The 17361-nt window shown below is 39.6% G+C and overlaps 1 protein-coding gene across 47 annotated transcripts in view; it reads left to right on the forward strand.

Annotated features, from left to right (window-relative positions):
* The first annotated feature begins 1008 nt into the window (after positions 1-1008).
* Nrxn1 (neurexin 1) overlaps positions 1009-17361 on the forward strand; it is a 1121547-nt gene continuing 1105194 nt past the window's right edge. For all 47 annotated transcript variants that reach the window (XM_087216047.1, XM_087216049.1, XM_087216063.1 and 44 more), the window contains exon 1: positions 1009-1786. In XM_087216047.1, coding sequence (XP_087072173.1) covers positions 1024-1786 — 763 coding nt within the window. In that variant the 5' untranslated portion in view covers positions 1009-1023. The remainder of the gene's footprint in view (positions 1787-17361) is intronic.

Below are 17361 nucleotides of genomic sequence, written 5' to 3' on the forward strand. Positions count from 1 at the left end.
TAGGCTTTACTAGTAGGTTAGGACAAAAAAAATGCTCCATCTAACAAGCTTAATTCTTTTGCTTACTACTATCCTAGCACTAGTTTCATTCTTGTTTTCTGAGCTGCAATAATGACTTCTATGATACTGTAATTAACTCTAGATCTTAATTTTGATTTTAATTTTCTGCAGATTTCCGGGTCCTTATAAAGACAAAACCAAAATGCATCGCCAACACACAAGCAATTGACACGCTGACCTCTTAGCTTGGCCTTGCAGAGTCGGAGAAAAGAAGAGGAGCTCTTGTGATTCCGAGGTCTAACAGCTTCCGGCTATTTGACAACTTCTGGGTTTGAGACCTATTGTTGGGGAGGTTAAAAAGAAAAGTGAACTCCAGCCCGGGAGGCCAAGCACAAGGAATGTGGCTCTCTCAGCGTTTTCTGCGCCGGAGGCCCATGATAACGACAGAAGAGACAGGCCTTTGACGCTACCCTGGGGTTGAAAAGCAGCCCCCTGAAGAGGCACAGAGCCCCCTTCTCCGTTCTGCTTTGGGACGCTACCTCCCAGGGGAGCCAGTTGAAGCATTCAAAGAATCCCAGGATACTGGCTCATCGCTTGCTTCTCGAAGTTCCCTGAGAAAAGAGTTTGCTTCTGACTTCCCCCTCCTTTCTGCCTCGTGCCACACTGGGGTTATCTGGCAGATGTCTGCGTTTGACAAGTCCACGTCACAGACGCTCTTCAACTAGGTCCCGGGACACCAATGGAGCTGTGACTCCCACTGACCCTCTGCTGACACTCACAGCGCGGTCTGCACAGCCTGTCCTGCCTGTGGTCTGGAAGCCCCGCGGCTGCCCTCTACCACCGGGGTCCACGTGCTCCAGGCGCACGGGGACCATCCGGGGAGAGGAAGGGGTTGCTGGAGGAGGAGCAGAAGGAGAAGGCCACAGGAGGGCGCCCGCCCGCCCAAGCGTCTCCGCCACGCCGCCCCGGCCTGTCCCGACGCTGCCGGCCCCGGCGCCGCCCCGCCGGCCCCCGGCCCCCGGCATGGGCGCGGCGCTGCTGCAGCGTGGGGGCTGCGCGCTTCTGTGCCTGGCGCTGCTCCTGCTGGGCTGCTGGGCCGAGCTGGGCAGCGGGCTGGAGTTTCCAGGCGCCGAGGGCCAGTGGACGCGCTTCCCCAAGTGGAACGCATGCTGCGAGAGCGAGCTCAGCTTCGAGCTGAAGACGCGCGCCGCGCGAGGCCTGGTGCTCTACTTCGACGACGAGGGCTTCTGCGACTTCCTGGAGCTGGTGCTGACGCGCGGCGGCCGCCTGCAACTCAGCTTCTCCATCTTCTGCGCCGAGCCCGCCACGCTGCTGGCCGACACGCCGCTCAACGACGGCGCGTGGCACCGCGTGCGCCTGCGGCGCCAGTTCCGCAACACCACGCTGCTCATCGACCGCGTGGAGGCGCGCTGGGTGGAGGTGCAGTCGAAGCGCCGCGACATGACGGTCTTCAGCGGGCTCTTCGTAGGGGGGCTGCCGCCCGAGCTGCGCGCCGCCGCCCTCAAGCTCACCCGCGCCTCGGTGCGCGAGCACGCGCCCTTCCGCGGCTGGATCCGCGACGTGCGGGTGGACGCGGCTCGCACGCTGCCCGAGGACGGCGCCGAGGTGCGGCTGGACGACGACGAGCCCAGCGGCGGGGGACCCTGCGAAGTGGAGGAGGGCGCGGGCGGCGTGTGCCTCAACGGCGGGGTGTGCTCGGTGGTGGACGACCGCGCTGTGTGCGACTGCTCGCGGACTGGCTTCCGCGGCGAGGACTGCAGCCAAGGTAAGGGCCCCGCGCCGTGGGCGGGACGCGGGAAGGGCGGTGCAGGGGCCGTCGTCCCCTCCTTCGTCCTCTCAGGAGCCACATCGCACTTCTGGGCACAGTCTCGCCCCAGGAGTCCAAGTCCATGCAAAGCGGCCCTTTCCATTCCCGGGCTACTGTGCCTCGCTGGCCCCTGTATCCACAGGACCATGGCTCAGCTCTCTGCTACCACCAAAGTCATGACACACAGACTCCATAGAGTGCACACAGGCATCTGCAAGGTGCACCTTCCAAGTCCAAACAGAAAGACCCCTCCGTCCCTGGGTTGCGGTGGTCAGCCAGCCCAGTTTACCGGGCTCTAGCCAGCCTGGCTGACCCCTGTCCTCCCCTCGGCTGCCAGTTAGCCCCTGATGGAGAATTTGGGCATAAGGTGTGGACAAGTATCTAAGAGATGGAGCACGCAAGTGGTGAAAAGTGAAGCTCAAGCAGGCCCCAGGGTCACGCTGGAGAATACCCCATGTTCCTGGTGTGGAGGCAGGAAAGACGCAGGGTCACAGGCACAGCCCCATGTTCTCAGATGGAGTCTAAAGACCTGCTCTTGATTGTGGAAAAAGAATGAGGGGATGTGAAGACTTTATTCAGGAGCAGGAGGTTTTTCTTGGAAATAATATTGGTTTCTTTGGTTATATCCAAGTCCACCATTTGTCATATTTAAGTAAAAATTTGTGATTTCTGTTGAGTTTCATTTTGAAGCGTGAGACAGGTCAGGTAATGTTTAGAAATGTTAGAGATTAAATAACGTATTTCTTGATTAACAAATGCCTTGAGAGATAGAGACATTTAGATGTTGCTGGATTGGGAAATTTCTTCAGGCTAATACTCAGGATACATGTGAGCAATGGCAAGAGATTTCCTAAGGATGTTCAGCTAACGACATCTATGTGAATAGCAGAAGCCAAGCTGTAATTTTTGTGATTCTTGGGGCCTGAAACTGTGGACTTGAGCGACAAAAAAAAGCATACTTAACTTTTATTTTCAGCCCTTCACAAATAAAATTTAAGCTTCTGAGTGTTTCTTCCATGTTGTTACCAGACACTGAGCAAGGAAGATATTGTTGTATAAATACAGAAAAGCATATGAACAGAAACTGAGGGAGTGACATGAAAAGCGTGAAACTTGGATGTCTCTGGCTGTGCAGGAGAGGAGATGTCAGGGTTTAAAGTAGATAGATAACTTATAGGTCAGATCAAGGCAATCATCGCAGGGATAAATGGCATTTGTGGCTGAAATAGGGGAAAAGGTGAATTATTAAATCTGGTGTTGAAAGCTATAGGGACAAAAGATCTATGTGTAGTTGTTTTATTGTGTAATGTCTTTGTTTTTTCTGCTGACATCGCTAAGGGGAACTAGCCTTTGTAAATCTTATTAGTCTTGGCAGTTCCCTCTCACTTGACTTTAAGAGAAATGAAGACTTGATAAAATTTGTAATTGCAAAGGGAGTTAGTTAGGAAAAGAAAAAAGCAGTTAAGAGTGTTCTGTAGCCTTCATGAGAGTAAGGAGCAAAAAACCCCCCACAAAACCAAAAAAAAGCTAAGGGTTATTTTATTAAGCACTGACTTCATGTAGGTTTTGTCTTTTAGGTATATTTTACCTTAAGTAATTATAGATGACTCTGTGTTCCATGGCCCATGCTGCACTTCAGCTTTGCCAGTAAATTTCCACAGATGTAAGATGAGACTTTATGTTTTACAAAAATAAAACACTATTTTTTCTTCTTCAAAATCGACCTTAATTGTAAATTGTGAGCAAAATAGATGTGATGATTTCAGTAGCATAATTTGAAATTGCATACCTTTGCACTGATTATTAGAAACAAAAAAAATACTATTTTGTAGGAAAATATTCCTCTAAGTATCCTAATGCCACTTTAAATGATGAAGAAGGGAATTTAATGAAATGTAACTTCCTTCCTTAAATTAGGAAACAAATATGACACAATGACAGCTTGTACGTGTGGGAGGGTGTTTTAAATGAAATTTTTTATTTTTCTATGCATTTTAATGTAGGGATTCAGGGATCATGCATAATCAGGATCGTTTAAGAGTGGAGAAAACATGGAAAAAGTAATTTTAAAGAGAAATAGAATTAGATGTCTTTTAAATGCATTTTATTTTGGTAAATGGATAGTTCTTTCTATAAGATGAATAATTTGGAATTGTCAAGATGCATATTGGAGCAATATGGTAACGTATGTGTAAGAAAAATCAACCCAGAAAAGAAAATCCACCAGGATTGTTTGTTCTGAGGCATTGATTCATTTTGAAAACTTGACCTGATGAACAGTACAAAGATGCCTAACAGTCATGGAAGGAAAACAAAAGGCTGGATTTTTTTTTTATTATCACAGACATGGAAGGTGGAGTGATAAAAGCATAGTCTGTCTTGCTGGAAAGATTGGCTCCATTTTGCTTATTTTCCTTGTTTCATGTGTGTCAAGTGACTATTGAATAATTAATTGAGAGTGAATGCCTCTCCCAACACTGATCATGCATTGACCCCACTAGGGATAGATGATTTTTATTCAGACGAAGTATAAACAAAGCCCTGCCTCTAGTCAGTGTTTACACTGATTGCCACATTCTTTTTAAAAACTAATTTAAAAAACAAATAAATATACATTCATTAGAGAAAATCCAGGAGAAGAAAAACTATAGACAAGCAAGCATTAAAGATAAATTGAAATTATCTTTGATCATAACTACAATATATTTTTAAATTTTAAAAGTCTAATATTTTAGTTGCTTTCATATTTAAAATTCAGTAAGTGCTAAAAAGACAGGAAGGCTACAGTAAGGAAGCCCTCTCTTTTTAACACCCTCCCAAGAGTGCCTTTGAAACAATTTACATACCTGTGAGTTTCTAGAATATTTTTATTGAATGAGTTCATTTTTATCCTTGCTCTGTTTATTTGGACCTAGCAAATTTTATCTATTTATTCCTGTGATGATGGAGAAAGAACACAGCATAAGTTATATGTAATGACCAGGTTCCTAGCAGGGCTTGGAAAAGAACATAAACATTTTTATTCACAAGTCTTACATCGTAATATCTTCTGAATAAGATTTATCCTTCAGGTTGACATCTTTTTCAGGTTCAGATGTTATTTAATAAGTACATATAACAATGGTTGTAGGAACAGAGCTAATGTATGCATCACTTGTCTTCCTTGACCCTGAGAGTCATCCTCAGAACTCAGCTGTCCAGGGATGTCATCTTCCCTGAGTGATGGATGCTTATGGGCTACATAGCTTTTTCAGTGAATCATACTCTTCTAAGTGCTCCTGCACCATTATTATTTAATAAGTTTCTACTTAGGAATATTAAGACTTTCCTCAGAGCTTAAAGGAATTAGTGAATTCCATGGCTATCCAGTTTAGAAGTAAGAATAAAAAGACAACCAATAAGAAATTAGGTTATGCATGTACTTAGGATTTCCAAGTCCAGGTTCCATGCATTTTGAAGTTATGTGTGTTAAAATTCATACTAGACCATGTCACATTCTTGTATTCTTTCTACTTAAATAGCCAGAATTACAAATGATTGCTTAACATCGCTGAATATGGCAGTGTGATGAATATCATTTAATAAATTCCCTGTTTTCTGTGGCTAGTCAACCGTATCCACTCATTCATTGATTTATTCAACAAATATTGATTGCTTTGTATGTGTCAGACTGCTAGGTTCATGCAATAATATTTTGAGTAAACTTAGAAGTGTTTTCTGTGTTTATAGACCTTATACGCGAGTGAAGATTACGTTCATTTAAAAAAAAATGGAAACTTAAAATGGTGGTATACATTTTGAAGAATGGGTGTGTGATAGTGAGAGAATTTAAAATAGTGTGAGCTGACCTAATTCAGGAAAATGTTGCTGAGTAGTGACTAAGATCTGAAATATGAGAAGGATGTGGCCATGAAGAGGTGGAGGAGAATGATTGTAAAGGCAGAGGTACGGAAGTCATTCAAGTGGCTTAGCTTGTTCAAGCTACTGAGAGAAGGCCCTTCCATGTGGTGCTCTTAATCCATACTCAAGAGAGGATGGAGGCCAGGTTTGGAAGGATTTATTGGTGACAGTGAAGAAAAAGGAATGCAAGGTATAGTGTGGAGATGGGTGATATTATCACATGTATCTTTTAGTAATGCCACTTTGGCTACAGTGCAGGAAACAGATTGAAAGGGGGGCAGAGCAAAAGAGAAAACATTTTTTTCTGTTTGTCCATCAACAACATTTGTCAAGCACCCACTGTAAGCTGTGGATTGAACTAGGGGAAAAAAATAGGGGAAAGACAGGATTCTTTTTTTCTTGTATTAAGATTCTTTAAAAAAGTACTTCAAATCAAAATTCCTGTTTTAAGAAAGTTAGAATCTTCAAAGTATAGACTTCTAAGCCCATTCTTTATTTAGAACAATTGTTTCCACTTTAAAAAGTATTCTCTGAACCTTAGAAAGAGTGTGAAATATACTTAATAATCTTACAATTTTAAAATGTAGTTTTTCTATGAGTAAATACTGGACAAAAATGATTCTGAGATTTTTGCCAAAGTTTTTTTTGCAGGAAAAGATGGATTGTCTCTAAACGTATCAATAGTTTTGATCTCGAGCTGAGTGTGGTGGCACACAACTGTAATCCCAGCACCTGGGAGGCTGAGGCAGGAGAATTGCTGAGGATTTGAGGCCAACCTGGGCTACGTAGTAAGTTCAAGGCCAGCCTGACTACATAGTGAGACTCTGTCTCAAAAAACACAACAAAGCAAAACAGTAGGTTCGAGCTTGATTAAACATTCAGGAAAGTTCTTAACATATGACGATGAAAGACGTTTATTAGTCTACTTGAGAAGCTTGTCTTAAATATGACATGACCAAAACTGAGTTGCCATTTGGAGTCCCACAAATTGCATAGGACATATTATTTTAAGGTTTTGTTTTCCTGTTGAGAAGAGGTTGTAGTGTAGATGATAAATTACACAGAGTCTCTGGTCAGTTTAAGATTGCAAGTGGGTACACTTCAAGTTATATTCAGTTTCATCTGTGAAAGTGGCCTAAAGGCAGTGCTTACTTGATAGGGTTGTTATGACAACTAAGCAGGCAACTAACTTCATGTAAAGTTCTAAAAACAGTGCCTGGCACATAGTGAGCCCTCTTAAGTGTCTGATTCTTTCTTTTTTTGTTGTTTTAACTGCCACTATTATCATGGATACTATTTTCTTTAAGGGCACTTTGAAGCAAAATTCCAGTGTGGAACTTTTGTGTTCTCTTGTAGACTTTAACTTAATAATGATTCTTGGATTGTCTAAGAAGTTTCGATTTTTAAAGGAAACAGTAAAGACAGTGTGCCTCTTTCTTTTTGATGCAGCTGTTGTTACTCAGGTCTAGCTGTTGTTCAAAATATTTTTAAAAAGTCATTCTCAGAATATTGTGATTCAACAAGCATTTAACACAAAAGCATTTGTAAAAACTGTCTTTCTCTTTCCATATACCTGCTTTCCATCCCAATCCTGTACTTAAATGGTGATTTTTTTTTTTCTTACCAACTTATTAAAATAGTATTGGGCTGAGGATGAAGCTTAGTGATTGAGCACTTGATTAGCAAGTGAGAGGCCTTGAGTTCTGTGAGGAGGGTAACATTGTTACTTTTGAAGTTGATGTTATGTTATTATTTGAAATAGGAACTTTTTAATTGCTAGTAAAAAAATGGGTATATCCAACTTATAATTTGTCTTTGGGATTCTCTTATAAGTTAAAATTATCTTTTGCATGCCGCAGACAAGTTAGGAAAGTATTCAAACTTTAAAAATTCCTGTGAGAAATTGTTATTGTTATCATAAGCAGATTATATATTTTCTCAGCATAAAATTGTATGACAGCAAAATAATGTTCCAGTTTTAGGTATCATTAGAAGAAATGACAGTTAAGCTGTTTATTAAAAAGATAATTATCCCAAATGACTACAGAAAGATCTAGAACTATATATCCTTTCATTCCAACCTCTAATGTGAGAATTAGGAGTCCCGGCCGGCCACACTAGTCCCTGAAAACAGTCATTAGGCACAGGCTATCTCTCTTTGCCCATGTTATTGGCCGTATTGTTTGTTGTGTTAGCTCCTCTAAATGTATATCAAAAATTAAATCTTGAACATAGAAGATTTTGTCTCATTATGGAGACAGTACAGTTACTATTAGACCTTGCTGTGCAGACTGTCCTTTTAAAATATGCTTAAACATATTTGATGTAAACTACAGTAAGTTTTTATATTTCAGTTTCTTAGTTTATTAAAAATATTATTAAAACTCATATTTTTCCTTGTGTACTTTTCTGTAGTTTTATGGTTCAGTCCATTTTTCTGTTACTAAGCAGTGCAGAAATATATATATTTACATAATCTCTGTCGAATAGTATGTCTTAAAGTGCTCCAGTTAGGTTTTGAGAACTATTTTGTTGAGTCAGTTGCTTTGGCATTTTTCATAAATTACTTGGCTTTTGGTTTTCTCTCTTGAGCATGCATTCTGTGAATTTATATTTGAATATAGAAATGGGTGTAGTGCTCTATAAGATGATTTCCTGCTGTGTTATTATTTACATTTTATGTGTAAACAGAGCATGATCTGAGATCTGAAGAGCTAAATTCCAGATGTGGCTTTGCCTTAAAATAGATGTTAAAAGTAGGATAAGCCCACTAATGTTCTGCATTTCAGTTTTCAAGACTAAAAATTGGGAAATCACCTCGTTAGACTATTAATACATTTTAACACTAGTTAATCAACCTTGCCAAGTGTTTGTGAGTAGATAATACAGTGAACTCTTAGAAACCTTTGAAAATGCGAAAGAAATATATGCTGTAGTGGCAGCAGGGTAGCTGGCTGTAGGATACTGAATGTTCATAGAGAAAATGTTAAATGTTTGTGTAAATCCATTTTAGATGTATTTTAGACCATGTATACCTAATAGTATGCATCACATTTGGTGGAGCTCTGTTATTACACATTGAAATGTGGATATATAACAAATTGAGTGAGGAAGACATTAATTCTTTTGTTCCTTCTGGGTAAAATCTAAACAAATGAAATATCTTCAGGCAACAATTTATATGAGGGATATTATATCTATTTTAATAGAATGTATATATTCTATTTGTATGACATTCCAAAAAGACAGAACTAACATAGAGGTTATATTTACTGGTACTGCCTAGAAGGGGACCTGGAATGTAGCTTGATTATGAACTGGGTGCTGGGCACATGGGGATATATATTTGTAAAGATTTAGTGGGGCATACACTTAAGATTTATATATTTTTATTATACATAAAGTCTACCTCAATTTAAAAAAATTCTGCACAGTTAAAAATGATTGCCATTCAGTGCACTTGTGAAATACATATACAAGCTTACTTGTAAAATAACCCTTAATAGAAATCCATATTGAGAGATTTTATGTACAAAAAAATTTGTAACATAAATCCAAAGTCCATTCTAGAGACCATGTGTACATAAATGCATTTAAGAGTAAATGGATACTGTTTTAAACACTTGATAAACCTTTGAACTTAAATCATTTTCCAATTAATCACATCTTCATCATATTTAGAAGTAAAACATAGATTCTTATTTTAGATTTTTGTCTATTGAGAAAATATCTTGCTGACACAATCAGGCAATGTAAGTTTTCCAATTAGGACAACTCATCTGCTGGAATTAAGTAACTGAGTGATGAGTTTGGTGAAAGAACTCAATAAATACTTGAATGAGCAATGGGATATTGGAAAAAACATTAGTAGTTATTCCAATCATAATTCTTATAAAACTCTAAATCTATACATATACACGATTTGGCATCAGAATATTATATGCTTTTTTTTTTTAGAAAGACTACTAGATGACTCTTCTTTAATGGGCGCCTAAGTTAGAGTACAATTTAAAAATCATTGTATTCGAATCATTTTAGTTGTTACTGTAACTACCACATATAGTATTTTACTTAGTGAAAGTAATTCTGTACTGTTTTGTCTATCTTATTTCTTCTTACAACCACCTTAGAGGATCAGCTTTATACAGTTTCCACTTTACTGATGAGAAAATTGTGAGTTTGAAGAAATCACTTTCCAAAATCCCATAGCTAATAAATGGCAGAGGTAGCATGTGCCTGACACCCCTGCAGGTATGTCTGTCCAGTGTGTTTCATGATCCCTGTTTGTTTCACTTATGAAACTCCTTGCTCATTTCTTGATACTAAAAAAATCAGTGCAGCTTGTCAGAATTCATCACACTTGGTTTCTGTAATGCTTATTTGCTTTCTTTGTGGACCTATTCACATTATGCTTAATAAGTTCATTCCCCTCTTCTGTAACTAGAAAGCCCCCCATATATGGTATCTAAGGAACATTACAACTACCTTTTGTTCTTTTGAATGAAAAGGCTTAATTTTTGCAAAATAAGAAATGCAAAAGTTCCACCCACTTCAGAGTTTGGTACATAAAATTGTTCAAAGTGTTGGAGTCCATGGTTAATCAGCACAGATGTAAAAACGGAGTCAAGTCACACAGACACTTTCTGAGAGTTGCCTAATTAGAACGTGGTTCCTGTATAGATATAGATGGTGGGAGGGTGAGCCATTAATTGGAACAACATAGCATAATGCCTCTCTTTGGATAAGAAAGTTTGGTGTTCCAGCACATTGCTTACAATTGAACTTGGTATTTCTTAGAATGAGAAAGATGTATTCTCCAGGATATTTCTGGTAAATATGAGAAACTATTATTAGGAAGAAGTGGGAGGAAAACAAGTCTGACCTGGCAAGCCTAGGTGCTGACCTAGACTCTGGTCTAGTTACTTGTGCTCAAAACTTTCTGGATGGCAATTAGAAGTCGTGTGCACTGATACCACGTTGCCCTGGAAGGACTGCTTTGGATAGCACTTTTTCTCATTGCTTCCCAGAGGGACCTGGTAGTCTGAAAGGTAAGGGAGGTGATGCCAAGAAGCATACTGGTAGTTGCTTCACTAGCATTCTGACACCAGGAAGGGCCTTCTGGGTTTGATTACAGACATAATGAATTCTGTGTGGATGCTAATCCGCAATGGCCACAGCCCAGATCAGAGCTTGGGTGGTACTGATGTTCCTGACCCAACAATTCCAGCCAGTGTGTGGAACCAGCTAAGCTTAAATGTTATTTGGACATTGCTGGATTCAGCAGAATGAACTGCCCCAGTCCAGTAGAGGCAAGGAAATGAAAGATTCCTGTTTTTCTTCTAAGTAGTGATGTCTCTCTATAATTAAGCCTGCCAGTGCTCTCCAGAGGGAACTGGCTGGCATGGCAGCCTGTAACTAGAGCTGCTGTGTGGAAGATACCATTTTCAGTTCAAGCCCTTTTTTTTCAGGACAAAATTGATTTTTCCTCCTGAAAATAACCTGACTATTTATTTAAAATTAGACATGGTATTTTATATACTAAATGTTTAATTTACTGAATTAAAAACATTATAAAAAGGGAAGTTATATATTATATTTTACTACCCAAATGGACAATTAAATGTGTAACAGGATGCGTTTGTGAGTACTTATTTAAAACTCAGGTCAACTTTCAATGAAATGAAGTATTCAGGTATTTTAAAATAGACATTTACTTCTGCTATGTAAATATCTGTGCCTGCATAGATACATACACAGAGAGATATACACAAAAATATGACATGTACAAGAAAATGATGTAATTCAAGAAAAGGGGGGTTTAAAAACTCATGTTAAAATCCTCAGTAATATATATTGGTTAAAGTGTCACTGAAATAATGTTTTTAATTCCTGAAAATAATATTTGTTGGTTTTTTTTGAACAAGGCCTTAGAAAACTAAAAACATTTACCCTTAGAGTAAAGTAATTTTTTATGTGTGATCAGGCATGATATGAGCAGTTATAGTATTTTCATATATTGATTAATGTCATCCCAGCTGTCCTGGGTGTTGCATTAAAAAGCAATCAAAAACAGATGAAAACTAATACAGTACTGCATTAATATGAAAATCTTTAATTAACATATGTAAGAAAGCTATACAGTTAAATGTGTACTATGCTCCCCGTGTATTTAAAATAAGCCGACACCATCCTAGGAATATTTTTAGCCCCTTTGTTAAAAAAAAATAGAAAAAGAAAAATGAATCCTAGAAAAGAAAAATGAATAGTGAAAGAATCTATATGAACTTTTATTTTTAGATTCAAATTGAGTACTTTATAGATTTCAGAACACACCCCACTGCTCAGTTCCTATCATTTGTTTTTTAAAAATCTGAAAATCATTGATTTTTCTTTCTCTGTGTTCTTTAACCTTTATTTAAACTAAAATGGTAGAGGCAAAATAATATTCCTTGCTCCTATCACAGTTTGTAGTTTTGGCATTGATAACATGTAAACATTTTTCATGTGAACTTGATGCACTGTGCATTCTACTCTGCATTACTCTTTTTCACAAAAGTACAGGCATAGGCAGAGTATCAGGAATTAGGATAATTCTTCTTCGGAGAATGGGCTCCTCTGTAACTGTTAGCCCAGACCTGGGCACTTGCCCAGAAGTTGTCAGAAAGAACAGAGGTGATGGAGGGCCGGGGATTTAGCTCAGTGGTTCCGCCACCTGCCTCACAAGCCCAAGGTCCTGAGTTCGATCCCCGGTACACCCCCCACCCCCCAAAAAAGGAGGATGATGGACACCCTCTCTCCCAAGGGGAGACCTGAGACATTATTAATCCCAAGAGCAGTTCTCATTTTTATGACACAGATATGTTTGGATTTCATTCTAAATAGAGACAACAAGGATTTGAGTTTGGTGGGACCAGTTACACAATCCTGGACTATTTTCTGCCCACAGGAAATGGAGGATGGACAGATGCTGAGGCCTCAGGGTAAATGGGAAGCTCAGAAAGTCTGATAATGGAAAAAAATGGGACAGAAAACTGAGAGAGAACAGGAAATAGGAGAAAAGAAGATGATGGGGGAGAGTACTGGAGAAAAAGGTAAATTGAGAGAGACAGAGAGGTCAGGTGTGAAGGGAGAGGATGGAGGGTGGGGAGAAGAGCCAATAGAATATAAAGCAACTGGAACATTGGAAATTGATGACTTAAAGTAGGAAAAGGCAAGAATAAACATTAGTGGTTGACAGTTATGCTATATTTTACCTCTGCCTCTAGTTTGCTGTTTGATATCATATTGACTGACAACGTCAACAGTACCAGCAAAATCTAAGATGCTGTCACTACATGTTTGGCACTGTTTCAAGCTCTTTACACACACCACTTCATTTAACCCACTTCACAGATTAACAAGGCAGGGACTGTTTTGCTCATTTTACAGATGAGGAAGCTGAGGCGCAGAGATTTTTTAAAATATGTCAAGTGATCACATCCTAGGGATTTGAGGGGTGGCACTTGAACCAAGGCTGTACAACTCCTGAGGCCATGCCCATAACTCATAAATGTTTCTGTTTTAATAAAATAATAATGGACAGTAGATCATCTACACACTTTGAGAATCCTGTGTTTCAAAGATGTTTGTATTAGCTGATGCATTTCATATCATTTCCTTCTGTCTTTCCCAATTCTGTTTAACTATTTAATAACCCTGTCCTCAGCAGAATGTCTTTGTTCAATTTAATGAAAATCCTGTCTCTGCTGACATAAATTAATTTCTTCTTGTTATATCCTTAGTGAAAATGAAACCCATGCAGTTAGTAATCCCTTGAATTATCTTTATCTGCCTAAAAGATAGTGCTGTCTTCACTGAGTGAAAATGTTCCAGACCTCCCTGTGGTGAAACTGGCCCACACAGCCTCCTTCCTCTACATATTCCTCTAAACCGGTGATGGCGAACCTTTTAGAGCACTCTGATAACAAACAGCCAGGGGGAGCATACGTGTTGTAGGTTCACCAGCACTGCTCTAAGCTCTGTGTATTTCGCCTAGCACCAGCTCACGTGCCCAGTGTCCTCCCAGAGGGTGGTTCCCAGAGCGTGCTAAAATTCTCCAGATCCATTCCTACTGATGGCCCTGACTTGCCTATCTTCCTATTTGCCTTTGTCTGACTTGCTCATTTCCCATTATACCTTGGCAAATGTGTGGACGGTAATCTCATGTAATTCTTAGTGGCTTGTTATTACTTGGCAGCTTAAAAATGTCTCTCACTAGTGTCTGTGTAAAGGAGTCCAGAACTGGGTAAAGGGAAACATCTTGATACCATTGCATTCATAAGCAGGAAAAGTAGGCCAGAAAATATGAACTGACAGAAAAAAGGAATTTGGACTAAGGAATACTGGCTGTGGTAGTTTGGTCCACAGAGGACCAAACAATGGAAATGGAGTTGAACAAGAGTGCTTTGGTTCAGCACCAAGGGAAGATAAAACAAAAAAGAATCAAAAAACACATTTGCTTGTACTTCTGGTATAAATGTGAGAACAGGCCAGCAGAAGTAGTGGGCAGATCTCCATCGCCAAAGATGCTTAACAATAGTTTTGATAGACAAGTGCTACTCTTAAAATGCTTACAGCTACACTTTGGCAGGTCAGAAGCCTGAACTTAATGACATTCAAACTATATTTTGTAGTTGTGCAGTAATTGTGCCTTTTTGAAAACCTTTAATATGCAAATCTCCTAAATCTGGAGTTGGAAATAGCTTAAAACAAACACCTTCTATACACACCCCCAAAAAACTACCTCCTGCCAAAAAGTACAAAGAAAAAAAAAACTATTTCGAGTGTCTATAGTTATAATTCAGAGATGCATTTGCATAAAATGTGGCAGCGACTGTTAATAGGGCCCCTGGGCTGTGAGTTACATCTCCACTGCCTGACTTCCCGCTGCTGCGCGTGATGTCTCTGGAAGACACCAGCAGGGTCTCTGCCCTTGTCCTCCTTACACTGTGGGTTGCCCCAGTTTCTTGATTCCTTGAACGTGGTTGAGCTTGCTCCTATTCTCTGGGCCATCTCTAGGTTCCCCCCCGGTCACCTCCGCTGGGTGCTTTGTTCCTGCCCTGCTGCATTTTGCAGCATATTAGAGTGATGCCCTCACACCTCAGTCTCTTTATATCTTTGGTGATTGTCTTCTGGGAAGTACAGCTTTGGGGGAAGGGGACCTTGGCAGTAGTATACCTTCTTCCTGCAGAAAGATGAAGTGAGAGGGCTGGAAAATCATTTTGAGTTAAAAAAAAAAGTAAATAAAAACCAAAGTAACATCCAGAATACAAATTTAAAGCACTTACTTCTGCATACTCTATTATGTTGTCTTCCCAGCAGAACTGGATATGCAGACCAGAAATTTAGGCGCACTTTGACCCCTCTTTTTTTCCCCACTGATGATTCTAAAAACCCTTCTGAAGAAGCCTTCCCAGTCAAGAAGGTGTAATGTCACCTCCAAGAAATGCTCATCACTGGGCTCTCAGCACTGCAAGACTAAAAGTGTGGCAGTACTGATTGGTTGAAGACCAAAGACAGGTTTAAAAAGTCACTATTAACAACAGTGTAAGGAGAACTATAATCGGATATACATGTGCGCCCTTAGTGACATTATTGATAATATACCTTCCGTGGTAGCAAAAATGACCTTTAGTTTTTGAAAAATGCAAGGGCAGTGTTATTCCTAAGTAGAGAGAGAAACATGTGGATCCTTTAAAAAATTACAATTAATGGATTGCTTTATGTTACTAATTAAGTCACCATCATTTCAATTGACTGAGTTCGCTGAATTCTGTCATATCAAAAGGAAACAGTTTGTAGTAAGCCAATAGAAGGTTACACAGGCTGGGCAGGAAAACAACAGTGGATTAACAAATATTGAATTCATTTTAGGATAAAACGTGAACTCAACACGATTGAGGAAACAACTATCTTTTAGTGAAGCGTGATGTTCTGGTGATCCTCTGTTCTAAGAGTTGAAAGGGGAAGATGTCACATTCTGGTAGAGAGAGCTGGCTTTAATGTGATGCAGCCAGTGCTGTCACAGAGAGGAGCTTCTAGAGCTGATCGAGGCTGGAGAATTCAGGAAACAGCTTCACATTATTGAAATTGTACCATTTTAGCCTCTCGTAGCTGCCCACCCGATTGTTATGGTGTCCTCCTCACTTTCCTAATCCTACGAATTGTTCCTCGTCCTCCTACCTACCCAAAGCCATTTCTCTCTACTGTTGGAGTAATCCCTTAAAAGTATTATTTCTCCTTTGGCTAAAGAATTAAGCACACAATTTTAAGAAGCAGGTAAGCACTTTTATAAATCAGTTTTCTCATCTGCCCAGTTTCATCTCTTAGCGTTTTCTCCTAACAGAAACCTTATGGCCTAGGCCAGTTGTTATTGAGAGTATGAGTACTATTTGCTTTGACATATCCTGTGGTCCTTCCTAGTCCTCTTCTTTCTGGACCTCATGCTTTCTGTCCAGTCTATATTGAGTGAAATTCCACCTATCACTCCAAACTCGTCTCTAGAGTCTTCCCTACCATGGATGTCTTTCCTAAGGCCTTCTTTCTGCTCAGCCCTGGCTGTCCCACTGTGCCTGTGCTGGCTTGATGCAGACCCCGTTCTTACACTCAGTACACTGTATTATACTTATTTACCATCCCACCAGTTCTTCACTTTATTCCAAATCCACAGGGGAGCACTTATACCCCTTATTATATGTAAGAGCTGACAGAATCTGCCTTACCAGTAGGAGCTCAATAAATGTTAGGAAATCTAATTAACTTCAAGATATTACAAAGAGAGAGTATTCATGGTAAAGGTCAAACAAAACAAATAAGCAGTTCTTTGAAGAGAAATTCAAACAAGTATATGAAAAGAAGCTTGACCTTGATAAGCAAAAGCTGTATATTAAAATGGGTTATTATTTCTTGCCTAGGTGGTTGAGAAGATTAAAAGAGCACCATATATCCCATCTTGGTAGAGATGTGGCCAGGCAAGCACTCTTACGCCCTTGGACACATTTAGGCAGATTATAAAATAGTACTGCTCTTTTGAGGGGCAGATGAACTGTAGTTATGCAAATTTAAGTGTGTATGCCCTTTATCAAGGTGATTCTACTTCTAGAGACTTTTTTTCAGAAATACCTGAGAAGTCTCATATGATAGTGTTGATAACTCATTAAATAGACCACAGTAAATCCATATACAATGCCTCACAATATAACATGAATGAAATAGACATATATGTACTGGTATGAATACATTTAAAATATGTTTAATAAATATAAATGTTGTAAACCCATGGGCACATATATATGCAAAAAAGGATTGTTTATATACTTATGTTAAAAAGGTAAATAACTTGTGAAGATTAGGTATTTCACTTTTGTCAGTGAAGGAAGAAACAGTCTAAATTGTCACAAGAAAAATATATTTTAAGTGTAAGACCATATTAACAAAAGAAATTGGTAATTTTCCACCTTCTGAGATTTTCTATGAGTTTTTTGAAATGTCAAACTGATAGTCCATTTTGGCAGATGAGATTGATTCTATGATTTTGCAAGGATTTGTATTATCATGCTAGATTGAACATTCTGCTTTAGAAATAACAGGATGTT

This window comes from Heterocephalus glaber, unplaced genomic scaffold, assembly GCF_053883595.1.
Source record: "Heterocephalus glaber isolate CG9 unplaced genomic scaffold, H.glaber_assembly_v1.0 deba00001457, whole genome shotgun sequence".
Lineage (NCBI taxonomy): Eukaryota > Metazoa > Chordata > Mammalia > Rodentia > Bathyergidae > Heterocephalus > Heterocephalus glaber.